The sequence below is a fragment of the Mizuhopecten yessoensis genome, unplaced genomic scaffold (genome assembly GCF_002113885.1).
Source record: "Mizuhopecten yessoensis strain PY_sf001 unplaced genomic scaffold, ASM211388v2 scaffold6505, whole genome shotgun sequence".
NCBI classification, from domain to species: domain Eukaryota; kingdom Metazoa; phylum Mollusca; class Bivalvia; order Pectinida; family Pectinidae; genus Mizuhopecten; species Mizuhopecten yessoensis.
In genome coordinates this window covers 497,927-522,662 of record NW_018406583.1, presented here as the reverse complement: position 1 = coordinate 522,662, position 24,736 = coordinate 497,927, and the positions used below count along the sequence as shown (strand labels likewise).

Here is a 24,736-nt window from a genome sequence, read left to right as displayed (position 1 = left end):
GTTTATCGAGCCCAATAATCTATATATAATGCAAGTTCATCAAGCCCAATAAACTATATATAATGCAAGTTCATCAAATCCAATAAACTATATATAATGCAAGTTCATTAAACCCAATAAACTATATATAATGCATTTTTGTCAACCCTAATAAATAATTATAATGCATGTTTATCCACCCAAATAAATTATGTACATTATATTTAATGCAAGTTCATCGAGCCCAATAAACTATATATAGGTCATGTTCATCAAGCCCAATAAACCTAATATGATGCATGTTTGTCAACCCTAATAAACTAGTATAATGCATGTGTATCAACCACAACAAACTATTTATAATGCAAGTTCATCAAGCCCAATAAACTATATATAATGCATGTTCATCAAGCCCAAAAGAAATATATATAATGCATGTTCATCAACCTCATTATTATATACATACCTTCCGACCTGCCGCATTATTATGGCGATTCATCTGTGCCTTTTTAGACGTTCGAATTTTACCACGTTTTGACAGAGAAGCGTCTGTAAAGCTTTCACTAAGATAAAGTCCAAACTTTACATCGTCGCCACATCCTCCCCACTTAAACTCGCCATGAGGGGGGCTGTTAGGGAGAGCTCCACAACTGCATTTTGTCGTCACACCTATACTGCACGCACGTGCAACAGAATGCACGAGAGATGCTGACGATATTGCGTAAAGATATGCCTGCTCCCTAGTACCTGTTAAAAACAAGTAAGAGTTTTAGGAATTTCAAACATAAAAAATACTCAAATATTAAATAAATAGTCGTAACATCTTCCTGTTGACACTTGCTCATCAAGGATTGGAGTCGTATAATGGCTGGATTTCGAGAACGAATTTGATGACTTGAAAATGATGACTGTTTATCACTTGACTTCAATTCTGAACACAAGCCATTGGACAGCTCATCCAATTTCATGTTTGCTCATTTCAAGCTTAAATACTTCTGAGGAACTGTGTTTTCGGTGTAATTACGAGGAGTGTTACTATTAATAGATAATGTTCAGCATTGTATAATATTGAATATTTTGACAAAAGCGAAAAATGCAGTCACTGATGCATTACAGAATTATTGATAAATATTTATTCATGTTAAATGAAAATGATCATGGTGCATGTACACTTATAATAGGAAAATGAGGTCAATGATGCATTAGAAATTTATATATTCTTCATCTAAATAAGACGGCGCAAAAACACCCTCAGCCTGTTTAATGATGACATGCGGAGTGAGAATCCTCCTTAAACAGACTGATACGAGAGTCTTTAACATATCTCTTAATTCAATATGCGAAAAGGATATTTTCACATATCCTTGTGTTACTGACACATCAATGAGATCCTCATTGTGTACACGGGTCTAACTTATATGTACATGACCCATGTAAGCCCATAAAACACTGGTTACGACGTGCGGGTATACAGCGGTAATACGGCCCGACCTGAAACCACACAGCACCACCGTGTAGTCCGCTTTGTAACGCGATGCTAAACTGAAAAGCAATCTTAAAATTGGCACGTCATAAAATCTAACACAACACCAAGTTGGTGCAATTTAATGTCGATATCTTTGTTAACAAAATCTTGTCAATTTGTACAATATAGTTTTATTGTACATGAATATCCCATTGATAGAGTAAACCCACAGTAAAACGACAATGGAGCGAGTAGGATTAATTCCTGGTAGAGTGTATGGAGCTTGCCCTGTCCTCTAGGCAGTTCTTTGTCTGCTACCCACATAAAGTTGGGCGCATTGAATGTCCTCGATGACAAAGCCTCCCCTGCACTGGATACTTTCATGGAGGTCCATTGTAGCCAGTTTGTTTATGGAGATAAGCTCTGGCTCTTCACACCTTTTTTCAGTACTATCACCCCTATCTAACAGCCACGCCAAACATCGGTAGCCTGGCAACAGGCTTACCCTTTGTACCCTCCCAGTATCTTATTTACACGTTTGAGACATTTTATATCTGCAACTTCCTCCTCTTAAACTGACTAAACAGCCATGCAATGGTGTTATTGTTCCCGTCTGAAATTTTATATATCCTCCTAGGTTTTTATAGTTCGGTTGATATATAGAGGTTCCTAAACGAGTGGTTGTTGGTTATCATGTGTTTCTTACTTGAGTAAGTAACAGTGGTTCCCGAAAGAGTGATTGATGGTTAAAATGTGTATCTAACTCTTGTTAGTTACAGAGGATCCCCAAAGAGTGATTGCTTATTATAATGTTTATCTAACACAAGTTGTTATGGCGTTATCATGTGTATTTAACTCTAGTTAGTCATTCAGGTTCCCTTAAGAGTGATTGATGGTTATCATGTTTATCTAACTCTAGTTGGTTATACAGGATCCCCAAAGAGTGATTGATGGTTGTCATGTTTTTCTAACTCTAGTTTGTTAAAGAGGTTCCCCGAAGAGTGATTGATGATTATAATGTTTATCTAACTCTAGTTTGTTAAAGAGGTTCTTAAAATAGTGATTGCCTATTATAATGTTTATCTAACACAAGTTGTTATGGAGTGATGGGTCGTTTTCATGTTTATCTTACAAAAGTTCTAATCGAGTTACCATGTTTATCTAACTCTAGTTAGTCAATGAGGTTCCTAAGTAACAATTGATGGATGGTTATCAATACGTTTTTTCAATATAAATAGTTAGGGAGGCCCTCGACGAGTGATGGTTTGTTATCGTATATTTCCTACTTGTGTTAGTTATAATGATTCCCAAACGAGTGATTGATTTTATTATGTTTATCTAGCAAAAGTTTTTTTCTAGTGTTTTTGAAAAGTTATTTGTTTTTATTTTATGTTTCATTATTTACTTATAGTTAGTTAGATATTTTCCAAACGTGTAGAAGTTTGTTGTTATATTTATCTAAATCTTAACTGGAGTTAGTTAGTGGGATTCCAACTGAGAGATGGTTGGTTATCATGTTTATTTAACTTCGGTTAGTTATAAGGGGCCTTTAAAAGGCTGTGGTGGTTTTTCATGTTTATTCAATTACAGCCAGTACCAAAAGTTGTAATGAGTGATGGTTTTTTTTCTTCTTAATCATGTCTGAATATCGGAAGTTTTCAAGATGGTAAAGGCCATTAAGATTACCGTGTATGTTTTTAACAATATGAAAAATTAATGACAATTAGTTATATTATGATAACCAACCACAACAGGTTAAGGGATTCCTCTCCTTCCATAACTTTCATACAATGTCATAAAGGCAAGGTTTTGTGGTGAATATATGATACCAGTTTCCTATAGGAGAAACAGTTGCAGTGAAGCATGACACCAAATGTACGATGCCGATGCGAAGAAGTCTTTTTACGTGATATCCTGATTGGATCAGATTGACCAATGAAATCACGTCGAAGATTCTACCAAAATGTGGGGAACACGTGTGTAGCATCCGGTTTCTTGTTGATTTCTTGCATATTTATCCGATGTTTTAGGAGTGAGAAACTCTACAGATTGGTTACAGGAGAAAACACTTCCTCTTTCGGAACTGTCTTGTAGAGTGTTATTAGTAGGGAATCACTATAGGAGGACTGTACATGTCTAAGACACAATTTTTCTTACCGCTTTTCACTCTGAGTTTGCGTTCCAATAACGGTTTTGTTCATACTTCGGTATTTTCTCTTTTCGGATTTTCTTTTCGATTATTTTTTCAAAATATGGTTTAATGACAAGACGGTTCTATCTATACGTTTATATATGCTTGTAGTATTTCGACCAAATGAGAAAGTTGATATTTAGGTGCAGCCTGGCTTAAAGATCCCTGTCCCATGGCACATAAAACTCTAGATAATTAAACTTAAGTTTTCCACACACACAGTAACAGCAGTATTAAGTTAGGGCCAGGAAACGACCGACTGATCAGGCACACATGCTCAGTTGGTTAGAGTGCCCGTATTTTGATCCAAGGTCAAGGGTTCGAATCCCAGCCTGGTTGTATTGCATGTTAACTCACAGAACACGTGTCCTGCTTGTTAAAACAGGTTCCACTTCGTATTTAAGTTTTCGGTGGTGGTATGGGGATCCTAAGATGTATAAGTGTGTTGATATGTTATCAATTGTTTTTTCTCGTGCGATCTTCTATTCAGAGTGACAATGCCACCCTAATTACTTACGTAGACGTTCTTAAGCTGACAACTATATCATTTATATTTTACGTTTCATTTAGGATTTCAATCACATACCTTTAACGTTATCAAACTAATAACTAGTTTTGATATACAAACGTCTTTACATCAGGTTCCGGTTTGATACTATAGTTTATAGTGATATCCTATTTACAAAACCACAAGCACATCACAATATAATTTAAAGTTTCGAGTTCACACACCTTGTTAATTAAAACCTGGTTTATATTTCAAATTTAAAGCTATCACGAAACCTGAGCCTAGACAAGATAATTTGTTTCAGTAATAGGACAGACGTATAAGAAAATCTAGTTTATATTTTAAAAGATTTTTAATTATCAGTATATATTTTTAAACGTGCATTATGCAATATCCCATACAAATAAGCATTTTGATTCATCCACCGATGAGTGGATACTAAAAATACGAAACTAAAATCACTTATTCATCCACTAGTGAGAAGATACTGAAAATACGAAAATAAAATTACTTCTTCATAAAAAACTAAAATCACTCACCTCTCACAAGGTCACGTGTAAGACGAGGGGCCTTCTGGATAGATGAACAGTTCCACCTCCGGTCACTGAACTGTGACTCGCATGTGTCTTTTGTAAGTATGGCAGCATGTGATACAGTGCCCATTAGGTCGAGATTTTGTTTACATATTTTAATCTGTCGTTTCACCATGCCGAAAGCTTTAGAACAGTTCTGGTTGCCTTGCCAAGGCTTCTGTTTACTCTGATACAAAGCTCTGAAAGAAATAAAGAAAAATTAAAGATAAATGGTAAAACACGTTTGGTATTTCATTTGAATATGTGTATATTTACATTGGGTTAATTCAAATATTACAGTGTATAAACAATAACTTTGAAAATTTCTTTACACGGAAACACTTAAAAGGTAAACAGACGTTCAATTAAATATCCAGCTAAATAGTGTAACTTAGAGATGTCCTAGTGTTTTTGCTACGATAATATATGGCTTAAAAATGTATATTAAATCAATAATCAACAATGTATAGCTTGTAAAATCATTTCAAATTCGACATGTAGAACATATCTGCATGTCAAATACTCGACATGGCTGACAAACATTCTAATTATCTTCAATTATTTATGTTGACATACAAACTTGGGCTAAATACTATTTTCGTGAAATACGGACCATCAGACGCTACCGTGGCTTTCGTGGTCGATTGACCACAGTGTAAATGTGCTATGTACCATTCTTAAGCGGTGTTTAGTCCATATAATGGGACAAACGAGTGACTCTCGTAAACAACTGTATCTACCTCTTCCCGTCAGCATATTATCCTGTCCAACAGACAGTCGCCTTTCATCTCTTCTTCATCTACAGATCGCCATCTCTGGCCTAATTTGTCGTGATAATGCTCACTGACAGACAATGCCACTAAACACTTGAATACCGTGAGTGAGGAACACCCTTTAAGCATTAGTCCTTTGATTTTTCTTGTAAATACGAGTTTTTTTCACCATTCTCTTAATTGCATTCGCACGAAACAAACATCCTGGTGCATTTCGTAGGATTTTTTTCAAAACTAAGATCGATTCAGACAAATTTTATAAACAAAGAAATAGGAACATAAATAAGGTAACATATCTAGCAAGGCTTCAGAAAACAAACATAGATGTTGCTTTTGTCACTAAAATACAGCTTAATAGGAACCATCAAAGATTTTTTTAAAACTTTCTTCCTTTCAACGGCATATCCCTTGTAAATTTGAGATGTTTCATGTAAGTCATGCCAGAACATTATAAACAACGGAGGATAAGAAGTAAACATGATGGTTGATGCCTACCCAAGTCGATTTGAGATTTGTACACAATGGTCGGTATGAAATGTATAAACAATTGTTGATTCCTACCCAGGTCCATTTGAGATTTGTACACAATGGTCGGTATGAAATTTATAAACAATTGTTGATTCCTACCCAGGTCCATTTGAGATTTTTACACAATGGTTGGTTGCTTACTTGTTGATTTGTCTGTAGAGACGTGATAGCAACCAAATAGTTCTTGCTATTTGAATTGGGTTTTTTATTATCATTTATTATATTTTCCAAAAATGGTTAACATAAACATATATATATATATATATATATATACAATGTACATGGGCGTCTAGAATCGCCTTTAAGTAATATACATACTTTCAAAATATTCGATCAAGTATCAGTATTCGTCATACATATATATTAACAAGTAAGTAAACATTCACATTTTTGATATAAAAATAAACTTCCGGATATCCTTGTCTGAATTATTTGAATTGTTTTTCCATATGATAATTTTGTATATAATGTAATATATATATATAAAAGCTTTTCATAATGCTTAAAAAATATTATAAATGAAAACGTATTCATTACTTTGATGCAAACTTTAAAAACAAACATTATTTTAATCATATACGACAATACATATATGTGAACTAACGAATTTTATCGGTTTATCAAATATTATATCAGTAAACAAAAGATATCTTGTGTGATAATGACGTTGTCTGCCCTTGTAGCATGTTCCCATGACTTTGTTTGAGAGAGGGTGTGTTAAATGCATATTGCGGTTATGAGTCGGAGAGAATGCCAGCATTCAAAACAAAGAAAACCGACTTTGTTATATAACAAGTCTAGTTCCCACATAGTTTTGTGAATGAATTATAAACTACCTCGTTAATGCTAGCAACAGGAAGTTTTCCTAATGACGAGTTCCCTTGTGTTTATTTAGCCTCAATTTACAAACGACATTATTTCGATTGTTTGTGATAAGGTTTCCATTTTATATAAACTTGGAAGGTACAAATGCACCGATCAAAGCCACATACCCAATTGTACTCAACACTGAAGCCGAAACAAACAGATTTGCTAGCAATTACACGGAACGTGCAGGGTTTCTGGAGGTTGGATGATTTGGCTGTAAAGTATAGATATTCCTCCAATTGGCAGTTACAGGGGTGCGCGTGTGTTGATAGCTGTATAATGATGCTAGAGAGGGAGGAGGAGGGGAGGTATTCTAGAGCCAGTCACGTGGGCAATGGAATGTGTTCGTGTCACGAGGTGCTAGCTCCTTATTGTTTCAATGACGGTGTTAACAGATTTACACGTGAAGTGGGGTTTGGTGTGAGGAGATCCTATATCGAGCCGTGAAAACACGTGTCTCATGTGGAATCCCAAGTGGAAAAGGTGCGAATCGTTCTCACAATTAGCATACTGCTACTAACGAGAGAAAGCTATCAATTAAGACACAAAACACTTATCATAGCTTGCAGTACACCTGGTACCAACTGTAATGTACTGTTATGAGGCCAGTTGAAGTTCCAAATGTCTTGCTGCTGTAGGACATGGATATATAAACAGAGAAGAAGAGCTAGACAATACAATATTTGTAATTCAAATCATATACAAATATATTTCATTTTGTAAATATTTAATGTATGGTTGTATGATATGTGTTTGTTTAGGGTTTTGCGTCCTTGCAACAGCTAAGGTCATTTGCAGACGGCATCTACAAACAATAGGGTCAATCAAGGGCTACTTTAAAGTGCTATCTAACTGAAATGCCATAACCTGGACACTGTACCGTGCCACTCCTTCAGACAATGGGCCTAACAGTGCCATGGAAAATAGTATCGAAAGAGAAAAGTAGGAAATAGAACAAATCTACCATACCATGGCGGCAATATAAAAGGCGAAACCGCAAGCTAATTTTGATATGAAAAGTAAACAACAACAACCAAGGAGGCATGAAAACAAAACGAAGGACAACAATTGCTCAAATACGCTTTGCTAAATAGGAATATTTCCGGTATATGAACTCTTTACGGAATCATATATATAAGCATTATTGCATTTTCCTTCCAAACATTTAAAATATCCAATAAAGTATATATCATGGCTTGACACTATTTCAGGAAAGAAATCTTTCTGGAATGTTTGGTCGTTAGTGTCAATTGAGCTATTTACATGTTGAACATACCACATTGGGTAACAAATATACTATTGTATGAAATGCTACGTGTACGCAATACAATGTCAGGGGCAGTTCGTGCCATCGCTATCACTAACGGGAACACCTAGGATTTGCCGAGCCGCGCTGGTGGGGCCACTATAAACCATGGCACACGCGCGTACACTCTGGGAAGGCGGAACATAAACTACCTAATAATACTTGTCATGTTATAGAATAAACTATCCGGTAATTCTCGCTCTGTAACAATATGAGATGCCTACCCACACCGTAAATATATCTAATTTGTTGTCGTTATGTGTCACTGTGGTGGGGGTCGCCAACTCGACCTGCTGCCATGCCAGTAATGTTGTGAATGGAGATGTCGGTGTGCTACTTACTGTTGATTAGATTATATAAACAATAACATCAAATTCAGGCTTTAAGTAGGTAAAACACTGATGTATCCCGCCCAAAAAGAAATGAAGTACGTTGCTTTATGTTTGCATTATTTGTATATTATATTATTATTTGTATCAATTCGAAACATAACGGAAACATAACAAAAAATCAGCAAACCTTTTGAATGTTTTTTGTTACCGTTATCTCCCTATTAATAATTAACATATAAAAGGTGTAGGTAAGCAAGGATGCATTCAACTTACACACCAATACCATTTGGAGAAATTCATTTTCCTACGTTCTGTTTGTCATTATATTGAAAATCTGCATTTAAATTAGAAACTCATTTCACTAAATGTCAGTAGGTTCATAACATCTTAACTGGCATGTGTACCTTCTCTGTTACCATGCATTTTAATTTTTATTTTGCTTATAATTCAGCATGTCAATCCAGGAATAATATTTACGTCTTCAACGCGTCTATTAGCTCTAAACAAAAATTCAAGAAGTCACTGCAGTGTTGTACAAATTAATACCACTACAGCTACATAATCAGAATTCAGAAAGTACCATCTTCTAGGTAAATACTTTGTACATGTAGGTGAGATTATGCCTGTCTCGTGACGCGAACGTGCATTAATCGAGGTACATAGAACATCCCGTATGAGTAACTAAACCAGACACTAGCCTGCTCCTCATCAAGCAGGACATAAATGTCTCTTTTGTGAGATTCATAAAAATGAAACAAAAGACCTGTCTCTGCTGATCTAAACGCTTTGTCACTAGATCCAACTCCAACACTTGCTCCGTTTTATATGGCGTTTAAACATCCATCCCATGAGAAATTACGATACCACACACGACTTCAATGCTTGAGACCTCACTCCGGCCTTGAATCGAAACAATAAACGGCTCGGAGGAGCATTGAATACTACACGATCTCTTGTCATAGGCCTAATTTTCCAATACTGAGATGCATTAACTACCAATTAAGATAATGAAACCTGCACACAACTCACCGTGCAGATCACGTGATATCGTTAGGTAGGAATAATGTACATTGTATTGCCCTTTTAACAGAACAAGTTCTGGTGGCGATATTCGTCACAATCTTTGCCCTTCATATTTGCACAGTGAGAGTTGATAAAAGTAGTCAACACTAGCAATTTAACGTGTATGTTCCCGTGCGTTTACCAATCCCTTTTATGCTAACAGTACAGGCCACCAATTATATAATATGTCTACCTATGAGTCTGATGCATTGCAATGTTTCATGTTCTAATGGAGTGACCTTTGACCCCACAGTAAAATAGCCCTATCTCGCCTTACCCCCAATCTGGTTTCAATCCCCTTGACATGGTAATTTGGAGTTCTACTTCTTTTCATTGATAACACTTTTGAAAACTTTCGTTTCGTTATTTTAGACATCAATGAAAGTATAAGTGATACTTGAAAATTTATCAAAACGAAATATCAAACGTTGTGTTGTTGAGCTGAAGTAGATCATTGCTTCAGCTTGTCATAAATAAGGTACTTGAGATGCGAGTCTGAGAGGTCCGCCTTTCACGGCTATCCTATGTACACAGCCGAGCGACATCAAAGTCATAACACAAAACCATTCAGCACAGCTATTGTCGATTTACCGCTCAATGTAAAGTGGTGGGGTGGCCACTCGAAGCCTAATGGCAGGTAACAAGCCTGATCTCTCTCGAGTACATATGTGATCGCCCGTATTATCCTCTAAATCCGCTATAAACTGTCGCATGTAATGCTTGTAACAAATACCCGTTACATACCGCCATATGGCATCCTTGTTACAATTAACAATTTGCGGATGACGTACATAATCCTGGCTACCAATACCCGTTATATACCATCATATGTCATCCTTGTTACAATTAACAAATTAAGGATGACGTACATAATGCTGTTTTCAATTCACCGTTATATACCTTCATATTTCAACCTTGCTACAATAAACAAAATGAGGATGACGTACATAGTGCTGGTAACAACTACCCGTTGTATACCTTCATATTTCAACCTTGCTACAATAAACAAAATGAGGATGACGTACATAGTGCTGGTAACAACTACCCATTATATGTACCGCCATATGCCATCCTTCTTACAATTAACAAATTGAGGATGACGTACGTAATCTTGATTTCAAATAGCTGTTATATATACCACATCCTTGTTACAAATAGCAAAGAGAGGGCAACGGACGTAATGCATGTTACAAACACCCGTTATATATACCGCCGTATGTCATCCATTATTTAAACCCTTATTATATACCGATCTAATGTAAACCTTGTTTTAAGTACACGTCACATACCGACGTACAAAATCTGTTGTTATAAATACCCGGTTTATACCGTAATATGTCATCCTTCAAATAACCGATACATACCGTCGCACGTTAACCTTGTTATAATTAACCAATATATGGCATTGTACGTCATTCTTGCTACAAAATCCCATTAAATACCGTTATATACCGACGTGCGATGTCCCTGCTGTAAATAGTCCCCTATACGGCGTAGTACATCATCCTTATTATACATTCCCGTTATGTATACCGACGTACGTCATCTTTGTTATACATGTAACTATACGTCATATACGGTTCGTACTTAATCATCGTTTTAAATACTATTATATACTGTCGTATGTGACCCTAAAAGAAACAATGGGTAGATACCTGGATAAAATGTTTGTTACTTCAACCACTTAATTTATTTTGGTGAGAGGTCGAAACCTTTGCTACAAATTATCATTATGTATAAATTGTATGAAGTGTCCTATATACCATAATGTAAGCCTATTTATGTCTAGATTTCAAATCTGGAAATGAAAACTAAATGACGAGGTTAAAGGTTTAGCTATTTTCGCGAAAAGTACGTCTTTTGTACATGGCAACTTGTAAATACCACGTAATTTATTTATTACGATTAATTATGTTTTGGATATAATACATGAATTGAAAACAAATTAGATCCGTTCTGTTACATCTTTTGAATCATGTTTGTACCATTGTTATTGTCTGAAGACCTTTCTTTGTGAAATAAGTGTTGTATTTTACCAAACAGATTTATTGTATACCTGTGTTCACCACCATCTGTGTGATCCCTGGGTATGATTTATAAAGCCTGTTATCAGGAATCAATGTTTATAACTTCCAAATCTCGAGTGCTATACTTGTGTCATACAAAGAGTTTACGAGATTATCTGTGACGGCAAATATTCTCGTGACAAATCAAAGTGTTAATATATCTAGGGTGTCCCTTTTCTCAATAACATTATATGAGTGATACTTGCAATCTTATTATGACTAATATTATATGTAACCGCGTTTCTCCAATATCCAGACAGTGATCTACTTCTCCCATACATGCTAGAGATTTCATCTCTCCTAGCCAATGTTTTATTTCTTCCATACATGTAAGAGATTTCATCTCTCCTAGCCAATGGTTTATTTCTGCCATACATGCTGGAGATTTCATCTCTCCTAGCCAATGGTTTATTTCTGCCATACATGTAAGAGATTTCATCTCTCCTAGCCAATGGTTTATTGCGCCTATACATGTAAGAGATTTCATCTCTCCTAGCCAATAATTTATTTCTCTCTAACCAGCTAGAGATTTCCTCTCCCCTAACCAGTGGTCTATTATCTCATCTCTGCTTTACATTTACCTTACCTAGCTAGTGGTTTATCCTACCTAGCTAGTGGTTTATTTCTTTCGCACATGTTCGGACATTTTATTTAACTTCTTGCCATGGTGTTATTTTAGTTGTAATTGAATAGTATGACATAATACAACGCAGTGTCATATCGAAATGTCTTTATGTTACGTTTAGGGTTATTGGAGAAACAGACTATCCAACTCTGACATCAATTCTCTCGTGAGTTTATCAAGCAACATGAGCGAATTCGTTCCGTTTCTGTTTGTGAAGACGTTATATTGTTTTCCAAAGGACCCAGTTTCTAGGTGGTTTTTATAATTTCAAGTTATCAAAATCAAAATGCACTATAAAATTATATAGTTTTAAATATTTTCAGGGTATATTTTGTTCTATTAAAAGTAAATATGTAACACTAACAGTTTTACATTTATGCATAACTTTACCTAATAATTTTGATTTATTACTTTCATTTTAAATTATATATAACGATAGATTTATTTGTATAATACATCATCAGTTCAAATTTAGTTTAATATATCAGCATGCCATTGAACTATTTAAAACTTACATGTATTAAACCATCAGACAGTTACTTTCATTTTAATTTATATTACCATCATATTATATAAGTTTTATACATCATCAGCTTGTTCGTTTAATTTTTAATTTTTAAAGTTTTTGCTTTTCGCTTAAATACCATCATGCAACTGTATTAATCTTATCTTGTTACATTATCAGCTCATTACTTTCATTCATAAGTCCAATGCATCAATTTCAACCATCAGGTCATTACATTTGCACATATCACCTACAAAAAGTACACATTTTTACCAAACAAAATTGAAACATGCTCAATCCTGCAGTTCTTTTTCGTATATTTCGTCCAAATATAAAGCTAATTTATTTCATAACATAAAATAAGTTCATATAGTTATTTATTTACAGATACTGTGATAATCTCATCTAAAACATGAAGTTCGTGCATCAATTCCGGCACGATCTTTCAAGTGCTAATTAATACGATGCAATGGTGTACTCTCGGTATAACCTGTTCCCAATTGTCTTATTGTACGAGGCTACCTATGTGGAAACCCATGTGTTATTGTGAGAGGATACCTATGTGGATTCCCCTGTATTATTGTACGAGGCGAGGCTAACTATGTGGAATCCCCTGTATTATTGTACGAGGCGAGGCTACCTATGTGGAATCCCCTGTATTGCTGTACGATGCTACCAATGTGGATTCCCCTGTATTATTGTACGAGGCGATGCTAACTATGTGGAATCCCCTGTATTATTGTACGATGCTACCTATGTGGATTTCCCTGTATTATTGTACGAGGCGAGGCTACCTATGTGGAATCCCCTGTATTGCTGTACGATGCTACCTATGTGGATTCCCCTGTATTATTGTACGAGGCGAGGCTAACTATGTGGAATCCCCTGTATTATTGTACGAGGCGAGGCTACCTATGTAGAATCCCCTGTATTGTTGTAAGATGTTTTCAATGTGGAATCATCCCCTACATTAATGTACGAGGATACATATGTGAAATCCCCTGCAGTATTGTAAGAGGACACCTTTTTGGAATCCCCAGCATTGTTGTACGAGGCTACCTATGTGGAATCCCCTGCATTATTGTACGAGGCTACCTATGTGGAATCCCCTGCAATGTTGTACGAGGCTACCTTTGTGGAATCCCATGCATATTTGACAGGGTTCTATGTGTCTCTTATTTTGAAACATTTTTGAGAAATAAACAGAAAATAGATCCGATGTAACTACTACACTTATTGGGATATGCATCTTTTCACATTTTACACTTTTATATAAGTGTTACACTACCATGTCGCTCTTGATATGCCTACTTGTTTCTAAGGTGTGGCCCTGTACGGCGGCAACTTTATGTTCATGAGCTGCTGAGACTTTATCAGAACAGTATAATATGTATAACCATTACTTTAAATAAAAAGGTATTATTTTAACTGCATCTTTTTTCCTTAAATAAACACATATATTTTCGGTATATTACGTAAGTACATGCACTACAGTATGAGTTGGTTTTTTACGTGTATTTAAAATATATATTCGAAGCTGATTAGTGAATGAAGATGATTATAGAACGAATCATCCAAAAGGCATTAACATATCAGCTATGTTATCCTAGCTACCTAGTTTTCGGTCACATTATCAGGCATAAGGTTGCACAAATATTTTAATAAACGAGGCATTTACTCGTGCTATCCGTCCCTTATATCAACGTACGGGTGATAGCGCATTGCTCCTCCGCAGTGCGGCTGATTAACTAAAACATTTCCAAGAGCTCTGCAATAAAATTGCAAGATACACTTGTGATGACGATTAAAAATAAATCATTTCAAATTAAGTCAAAGTACAACTACACAGTTACATCTTGAATAGTTTAATGTAAAAAAAAAGTTGGCTTGTATGTATTACTTCACAGGCGAGCCACATCCAAACACAACCAATTCCCGGCCGAGCACTGTAACGTTAATTTCAGAGGAAAGGGCCGGTAAAACATAACATATGTAGCAAGATAAAAATACAGCCACCAGTCGCCCTCTAGGAGTTAAGTACTCCATCATCAAACTATATTTATAAAACTAATATATAAATCAAATCAAATATACTCCATTCATTCCCAATGTTAACCAGATGCGAGTAGCTAATCACCAAGGATGTATTGGGGCAGTCCAGACATCAGGTATGTGTGTGAAAACAGAGGCCAGTATACGTAATGTTACGTATCACACACTGTAGCTCCAGGCGCACTCGTTTGTTCTACATAACACGCCTAAATGATAAATATACTTAGAGACTATATTTGTCATGAATCTGTCTAATTATTTCATTAATCAAAGGTTACTTTTCAAGAGTCAAAAGAGAAAAATATATTTAGGTCATATTTTGGATTCAGTTAAATGTGGGTTTACCTGCTTAAAGAAAAGGAAAGTATTATGAACTTTTCAGAAAATAAATTCATATATCAAAAAGGTCGAAATGATTTTAAATGTTAATATTGCTTCCAACATTTATTATATCTAGATGAATGATCAGCCATTTTACAAACCACCAAATACAGTTTAATATCAGGTATGAAATTTCAGTGAGATTCCCCTTTGATCACATAAACTGCCTTCGAGTCGTCCACCATCTGTGGTTACTGTCGTCAAATGCCTTAGTCAGTCGAGAAGACTTTACACCCAAAACAAGCAATTAAATCGCATGGATTTAATAAAATATTATGAAATGAAAACAAACAATTAATTGATAAATAAATACCAATCATTAACAGGATTTTCTTTCTTTCTTTCTACCATTCGATGTGCACTTAAAATGTGTAATTGGCAAACCTATGAAACAACCAGTTGAAATAAAGCAGATTTATCACAATATTATACCATCATTAAACAGTTTGATTTTTCCAAATAATTGTAAAATGAAGATTTGTAACTCTATCTTTTATATATCCAACCAAATTTCACATATTTCACATCAACTTTGTAAGGTCGTTCTTAGAAACCCTTAACATAATACATTGTACAGATCTATTTAAAAAGACAATACTTTTAATACACGAACTTACTAAAATTAGCACATGACCACTACCAGGAAAAAGATATTTGGGCGAGAATATTTACTAGTTATGAAATAAATAGAAATATGTTTTCTTTTAACAGTAAGATCACATTTTGTTTCATGAAACAAAATGGACAGTTGAATACTTTGAAAATATAAGTAGAAATTTTCGTTCACAATTTCAAAAATTGAAAAAACGAATTGAGTGGGATAGGATTGGCATGCTCTTCACGAACACTATGCTAATAGGTCAATAATATCTGTAATATGCTAACTGTTAGGAAACGAAACATAAGCACTGACTACTTTTTTCATCGTTCATCCGATATTCATACTAAATATATTGATAAAATTGAATATATCAATTAATATATGTCTTCCTATATTATCCTTGTAAAATGTTGACAAAATTTTCCTTGGTTACGTTAGATATAATCAAGTTCGTTATATTTTATACAATATGGAAACAGCCTGCAACAACTGTACATTGCAGACTTTATTTGGTTAATTCTGATTATTTAATTAAATCAAATATAATCAACTCGTGATATTATAATCCGATATTAGGCTATTATAAGATGATAAAATAGTGCAACTTAAAATGTAAAAAAAAAAAACCGCAAACATAAACAAAACAAAATCTAGGTAGAATGTTTAAGACGTCAACGACACATTACGCCAAGTGCCAGGGAGTCCATATCAGATAGAATACGCAGAAAACATTCTTACACGAACGATAGCATTGGCGCATACAACTACACGAATTTAAAAACCTGTCTATCGATATTAATTTAAAGAAATCGCTGCTGGCCCAGAGTAACTGTATACCGCTTATCAGTCGTGGAGATACCGTCAACTTTTGTGATACCCGCCCATCCACGTGCCTCTGATAGAAATGCATATTAAACATGTTCGTTTTATATGCGCTGTGATTTGCTTCTTGTCTATGGGTTAATGGTCTAACAATGCGACGATAACCTTCTTTATAAACAGTGTAAAAACTGTCTAGTCAATTAAATTCACTGTTGCATGTACGCCGATAGCTTCAGGCCTATCCCTTTTACAAATGTACACAAACGATTTTTATATCGTGATTAGTTTTTTAACGCTGAATTATCTCATAGTAACCTATTTTCAACGAAATCAATTCATTCTTGTTTTCAGTTGAACAGAATATATTGTCTAATTTGCAACTAAAGCCTAATATAGCATGGATGTATAGTGCTTAAGCAGAAGCAGCAAAGCAAAGTACTTAGTCTGCATACAATTAAAACACATGACAGCCAATATCTTACCAGATATTCTACTATGAAAATGTCCCGAAAATACAGATCAGCAACAATGAATTAACGCCAGAGCTGGGCATTAATGATTGTTTCTCTCAAATCGATCTAAATAGTATTTTGCAGTTTTGTTAAGATGTACTCATTGCTTTAATTAAACATCCATTAAATTTGTAACCGTACGAAAACATTCAAAGCGAAAGGAATATGATCTTTAAATGAAGCATATTTGACCTTTAAGTCTGACTGCAAAACTATGATATATTTTTGACATCAATGTAGACATCACAAATAAGTATAATGATAATAATAATTCGAGGTTCTTATATACCGCTGTATCACAACCTAGTTCGTAGGTCGTCTCAGAGCGGTTCGAAAATTTATTATCTGTGGTTATATAGCATTTGCAACCAGCCAATACCTTTCTCAACTCCCTGGGGAGCATACAGCCGGTGCTGTCATTTCGGCGCTCACAGCTAGCATTCAACAATTCTAGCACTGCCCAACAACGTACTCGTTTACAGCTGAGTAGAATGGAACAAGCGGAGTAAAGCATCCTGCTCAAAGTTACAATACAGTGCCGTGCCGTGACTCGAACCCGCAACCCTTCGTTCACGAACCCGGCGTTCTACCACAAGAATACCGTGCCTCCTAATAAAATCTGTTTGTGCAAACCCTCATTGCGTTTTAAAAACTAAAGTGTAGGTATGAAAAAATAAGAAAACAATTCACAGCTGTAATCAACACAGAAAGAAAAGAAATGACCTAGGACCATAAAAGAGAAGGGAAAACATCATGAACCCTGTAATTGGTCAACGGCTGTTCTCTATGTTTACTTCATCATATGTGTACCTGTCAGTATATCTTCCTCAGACAGGTGGGAGGTAGATACTGAAATGTCGCAGGTAAGCCTGGATGAGAACCGTATGATTTCCCCAGCATGATATTCCTTCATGTAAAAAACCCTGACTAAGAATTTGATTGGTCAACGGGATGCAACTTTATATTTAGATGAGCTGAAAGCTACACTGTAGGACAAAGATGTCAGGACAAAGCAAAACAGGAACAAATTATCACATTACTCCACAGCGTCAACACAATAGAACAAAACGACAACAGCGCCAGATAAAACGACAGCGTCAACACAAAAGGATGACTCTACCACATCTCCACTCAAAATGTCAAAAATACAACAGTTTCAATACAAAACGAAAATACCAGAAAAAGAAGTCAAAATGAAAAGACGACAACAGGAGCGAGGAAACAACACTAGTAACAGGAAATATGGAGTACAACTAGTTAAACAGGCTTATTCACAACGCTACACTTAACCAATTTCAACACATATTTCAATAACGGATACAGCAATGACCTAGTGTTTTGGAATGATGAGTGATTCGTGCATGCTAACTATTTCTTTTGTGACAAACATCCAGATAACTGACACACTCTTCGAGACGGCCTACAGAGAGATTAGTATAAGTTGTTTCCTAATCCTCGTTAAATAAATATGTATAATCTAGCGCCCGTCTTCACCTAAACTACTCACAGGTCTGTTTGCAATGTTCTCCGCCGTATGTTCAGGATATCGCTACACCTGGTGTCATATTGCTAGTTATTAGATCATTAACGGTGATGACCGATCATAACAGCTTATTCAATATCGCCTTTGTAAGGAGGCATTCCACTGTTAGCATTCACAGACGGAAAAGGTCAGAACCAAGGTCACGAGAAGAGATCAGTGTCACGTGACGTCAACAATAGATCCGCACCAACGCTAGGATTTGATTAGTTCACGTTGCATTTATATTGCAACGCAGGAATAATATTGTTTCCATTTTTCAAACACAAAATGAATATTCCTGTCAAGACATCAAGTTATTTGCTTAATGTTATCTTGTGTGTGTTTGATTTAGAAATGACCGTTCGCCCTCGGAGAAGGCATGCTATCCCAGGTATGTAGGTTGGCGCTCGTCTATCCTACATAATAGAATTTAACAGTTTAGATATAAAATATTTCAAACTTCAATGAAATGTTACTGCTCTGTATATAATCATTAAGTAAATGCATTTGAGGCAGGTTTTTTTATATATACAATTAACATTTTTATTTTCAGGATTAAGGTTTATATATTGTAAAGAGAAGAAAGAGCATCGCCTGTTTGTATTGGTTTTCTGTAGCTTGGAAGTAATTACATTTGGAAGCTTAGTTTGGTTATTGCCACATAAAACGATTGCTGTCAGCGATAGCAGGTACAGGTTTATAGTTACATAATGGGAAACTAACGACTGAAGCTCCAAACTGTCGAACATCAAAACGTCTTCATCTCACGGAATTCCTATCATACGCCATATGTAAGTTACTCACCGTGCCGTCCATTCATTTCCGGTAGAAAGTAAAATATGGCATCCGACATAAGAACAATGCCAAGCTAAAAGACATTCATAGGACAAATTAGAGGCAATCGTTGTCCAAAACACGTCATCTGAGAATTCTTCTAAACAATAAAGATTCCTAACTTAGTTTAAAAGATGTACCCATCCAAAAGTAATTGTGGCTTGGCGTTAGGGTGGTTTGTGTTGGCATTGCAGAGAGGAAGTCCTGCACCGACGAAGTATTGAAGCCATCAGGTAGAAATGAGATCCGGCTATTTAACCACTTTAAAACGAAATTCCACCAACTAATCCTGGGTCATGCTACTTAACGAAATGACTGTTATGAAAAAGATTACCCTATGTTTAAATAGATGATTTATCTTTATAAGCCTTGTGAAACATATCACCACACTGTGTTAAAATGTATCTTTAATAAATTTATTTATTTTAGAGTGCTAAGCATCAACACAAACGTCAACCCATTTTTAAATTACCTGTTTTTCATACACAAGTAATCTGGGACATGCATTGTGGTGTCTCCTGTTAACGTACATCATATGTTTCACGCTTTTAACTTGAGTGTCGTATTATCAACTTTCCTGTTTACCTCACGTGTAAACCCTTAAAGATTCGAGAAGAATTGACCTGTTGTATTCACAATTGCAAAAGCCGATTGATATGGGACCCGTTGCATTGTTTTCTTTTTTGCTCTTTCGAAGAGACAGAAACACCAAAACTAAACTGCTGCGGTCATTAAAACACAGGACATATCTTTATCTCTTCCTTATTTCTCTTGAAAACTTTTCGATGGTGTCTCTCTATGGACTTTTGGTAAGACCCTTATCATAAGATAGGGTTCTTTAATGTGACCCTTGATTGGTTTTGTGAGAGTTTTACATATGACAAAACAATTCATGAAATGCAAAAAATAGTGTGAGTGTACATGTTTTAATTATTTTGTTCCGTAATAAGCTCGACCTACGAGGAACTAAAGAATGTCTGTCTGTCTGTCGGTCGGTCGGTCGGTCTATGAGGAATACTTCAGGGCTATTGACTTATAATTGGGATTCAAGATTGCTGCCAACGCTTCCAATTGGTTGACCCGTTTACAGCTTCAAATTTTACTTAGCCTTCAATGGTTATACTTTTAGAAAACACGGGATGCATAACTAAAAGCATTTTTATTTTGTTTATTTACGGATTCACACATCTGTTATTGCTGCATGCATAAAAGACGGCACCCACAGATGAAGGCGCTTCTCAAGGACTCCTTGAAAAGGTTATCTCAATGACAATATCTCGACACAAGTATTAATATCCCATCCGGTCTCATTATTCTTACAACAGGCTAACCAACGGTGGATATAAATTCAAAAAACAAAACACAAATTCATATAAAAAAAAGCATCAGCAATGGAATTGATGCATGTCTTCTAAAATAAAGCAATCCAATTTCTCTGAAGTTTATCACAATATGCCGTACAAGATGTTATGTTGTGAAATTATTAGAAATTGACATTTGTCTTATAGTGCATGTTCTCTTACACCATGTTACTGACATGAACAGACTAAAGAATCTATCTTCAGTCTTTATCACTGAAACAAAACCATTCAAGGTAGGTTAACCGCTTGGTTAGGTGTAACCACTTTGACAGGTCTAGTCGAGCAACCATCAATCTCCCTCTGCATCAGACGGACTAATTGGTAACTCTTTGATACCATGTAATTGGTGGTTTAAATCATCTGATGGCTTTAAAATGACTACAGAGTCTCACTCATAATATGCAAGACTATCTGACGCAACGAGAGATTATTTTATTATCCTCGAAATAAGTAAGATCAGAGAACTGCTGATAGTGGAGCAACTCATGCATGCCCTCCGACTAGCGCTCATAACGAGACCTCACGGAGATCATATGACAAAACTCGAGATAGCAATATAAACTCGTAGCGTTCGAGACCTTGACGAGAGCTGGGTCGTCCAACCTCAACCCTTGTGCTACTCAATCATGCCTGCCAGTATTGCGTTGTAGCGATATGTACAAAACTTATCTGTTTCAGCAATCGGCATTAGCATTATGTAATGGGTGTCTCCGGATCAAATACATCCGCGGCTGACCCTTCATACATTGTACGCTACACACAGTTCTGCGTGTTATCCGCGGACGATGACAGCCCTGTATCAGGTGTGTAGCGTTCATGTAGTAGCACCCTACTATAATTTCCAACATCGGCTACAGGTATCGATAGCAGGTTTCATTCACGGGTTACAAACAGCCTCCCTCACGGGTCGGTAGATAGGCAGTCACCAGACGCATACTATTACATGAGCATTTTTGAAAGCATATTAATACAATAGCAGGTAATAGAAGAAAATCGTTGGAAGGTTACCCGAGATTTTTTGTCACATTTTTGTTTTTTCAAGAATTTTTTTTTTTCTTTTTTTGTTTCTTTTACAAAAATAAACAATATGTATGTACGTCGTAAGAAAAATCGGTAGACTGTTATATATTGTTCAGTTTTGCAAACGTTCTGTGTCAGTTGTTCGCTAGAATGGTATGTGGGGAGTACATGTAACATCCAAAGCATGTAGAAGACAACCACAAACGTTGTGTTGCTAAACAGGTAACACGTAAGTGGAATTACGTAATACTTGATCTGATCAAGGCTGAGCTAGTTTGTATGTTAACAGTTACATAGGTAACGGCCGAGATGGTATCACATATTTGATACGGCGATAAAGTTAAGTTATTATGGGCTAGGGGTCCTGCTGGTAGACATGATTCTCCTTATTTACAGCCATGTTAGCGCCTCAGTGGATGGTGTCGTGAATTGAACGTTAGTTACGTGTAACGGATCAAAGCAAGAACAAAAGCTAGCAATCATATTGGGTAACAAGGAGTAGTCTCAACACCAAAGTCAACTGTGTTCCTCTTTTTCAGAGGTCAAATGAAACAATTGCATGATGTATGCGAGGAATGTCAGAGCTTTACGAGAGTTCTGTAAGGGGATATTACACTACGCGATAACTCTAGCGTAAATGACATTTTTAGTGCCGAGCAAATTTCTAAATAGATTAGGTGTTAGCGTACATATTGGTAGCGTCAGTGTAAACAGGTTTCTCCAAAACACCTGTTGGTGGAACCCTGCTCCCACAGAACACTTGTAGGATGCGTCTACTCCAACAATAGACTCAAACGCACCAAAATATCCCGCCGACTCAACAGCAATTACTGCGACACAATCTCACCTTGGCATCACTTCAAGGTCACACGAATGACATGCGGGTTTACATATTGAACACGATAACACTTGTCAGAGCGGTGGAGAATTTTATTTTTTTCGTGTTATATCTTCCTTACAACGAAAGTCGGATGATGAGGATTTCCAATGGCAACGGGACCACTTAGAGTCGCATCTTGAACACAACGGCATGACACTTCACCCAAGGATATTATTTTTAGAAAGGGCTAGCAAGATGTACAACGGAAGGCGCCACGGTTATAATGGCTGATTAAAAAGAAAGACATTATATGAAGGAACCACAACCATAGTTGTGGTTAGCATTTGAACACTGCTAAAACTACATTGACTGGTGTATAACGTATGGATGAGCCTCATTTGAACTTGACTCAGTTAGATAGATACAGATATCCAAACAAAGTCAGCATTTTGTAGCACCGCATAGCAGTTTTTCTATATAAAATTCATCGATGTTTCCTAAGTTAGCTGCAAGTACATGGAAGTCAAATCAAGTTGGAATGGTCAAATTTTGTTGAGTGACTGCAACGTACTTCCGTTTACCAAAAACCTCTTAATTCATGTACAATGTTATACAGCTTACAAGATGTAGAAAAAGTGTTATAAGAAGGTTTTATTAAATAATTTAATTATGTAGTCAAGAAAATCGTCCGCGACTGAATATTTCTCGTGTGGCATTTCAAATTGACTCTGATTTGTTCTGTTTAATTCATTAAAATTCAATACGATCTGTTTTATATCAAAATGTGTTGCATGCCGTTAAACGAGTATTGACGCACAATATCACGTGGCGGTATGTTAAGAAGTCTTGGAACTTCCTTGATTCATAATATAGGTGGTGTTAACCAGAATCGTACTGAAGTAAATGTTGCTATGTTAAACACATGGGTTGGTCTTGACTTTGATGAGAATATACAATCGTTTTTGCTTTGTCTGAAGAAATATTTGGTGGTATAAAGAAGAGGGTTATATACACTAAAGCTGATTTATTGGGCATGTACATCAAAGCTAAGCCGAAATGCGGTATTTTAAACTATTAATAAATTTCCTTAAAAACAAATAAAAATGTTTTTCCATAAAGTACACATCGCCGCCGACATCTATGTATTAAGTCCAGCACTGATACAATATACACCAGTATACTATACAACCCTGGTAATATACGCGTTTTGCTGGACAGGAAGCGCATTGGGGTTTGATGCACTGCAGTTTCTGTTTTATTGGCAATAAAACATAAATTGATTTTCGCTATTATAAGTATTGGTGAACACTTTAATTATATGCATTCATTATCTCTCGACTCGTTATGGCTGCTGCTGTCTTTAATTGAAATAAAAATGTTTACGTTGAACCAGATGTCATTTTTGTTTAAGTTTATAGTGAAAAATTGGGCCAAAATAAGTGCCTTTACTGTGCCGTTCATTCCTACAGAAATCTTTTAACGCGTTATAATGAACACGTTATAAGGGTTTGATCCATCCAGTCTTTCAAGTTATTACAATTGGAAGAAGACAATAGTTGATAAAATCTTGAAGAAAAACCGTGAAATAATATGTTTCTGTTTGGCCACAATTTGGTACAGGATTTCGTGGATAACGAGTACCCACTCAAACGGAGAATCGCCTTATATCAAACTTAAATTACTTCGTGGACTCGTGGATGAAGATTAGCCACATAAACAACGAAATTAAAAACCCTACGAAAACTAGCAATTTTACAGTAACCCTTTATTTTATGTAAGGAAATTGCTAACCGACATCATTATGCAATGTTTGCTGTAGGTAATATATATATACCACAGCGATCACGGCGTGAATGGGAAAATTAGGACTCAATTTCGACATAAATACATATTTCACCCACTGAGGTATTTATTGTGTGACGTCGTCACAACGTAGGCCTTATAGGGTATCTGATGACTGGTTTTAAGTGGAGCGGTATGTTAACTATTATGATAGAGTAGTGAGTTTGGCAATGAGTAGAACAGGGGGGTT

General features: G+C 35.9%; 1 protein-coding gene across 2 annotated transcripts in view; it reads right to left on the bottom strand.

Moving 5' to 3' along the window:
* Positions 1-24,736, bottom strand: part of LOC110452245 (protein Wnt-11b-2-like) — a 69,900-nt gene that overhangs the window by 2,561 nt on the left and 42,603 nt on the right. For both annotated transcript variants that reach the window (XM_021500631.1, XM_021500630.1), the window contains 2 exons: positions 4,683-4,915; positions 446-726 (listed from right to left, as the gene is read on the bottom strand). In XM_021500631.1, coding sequence (XP_021356306.1) covers positions 446-726; positions 4,683-4,915 — 514 coding nt within the window. The remainder of the gene's footprint in view (positions 1-445; positions 727-4,682; positions 4,916-24,736) is intronic.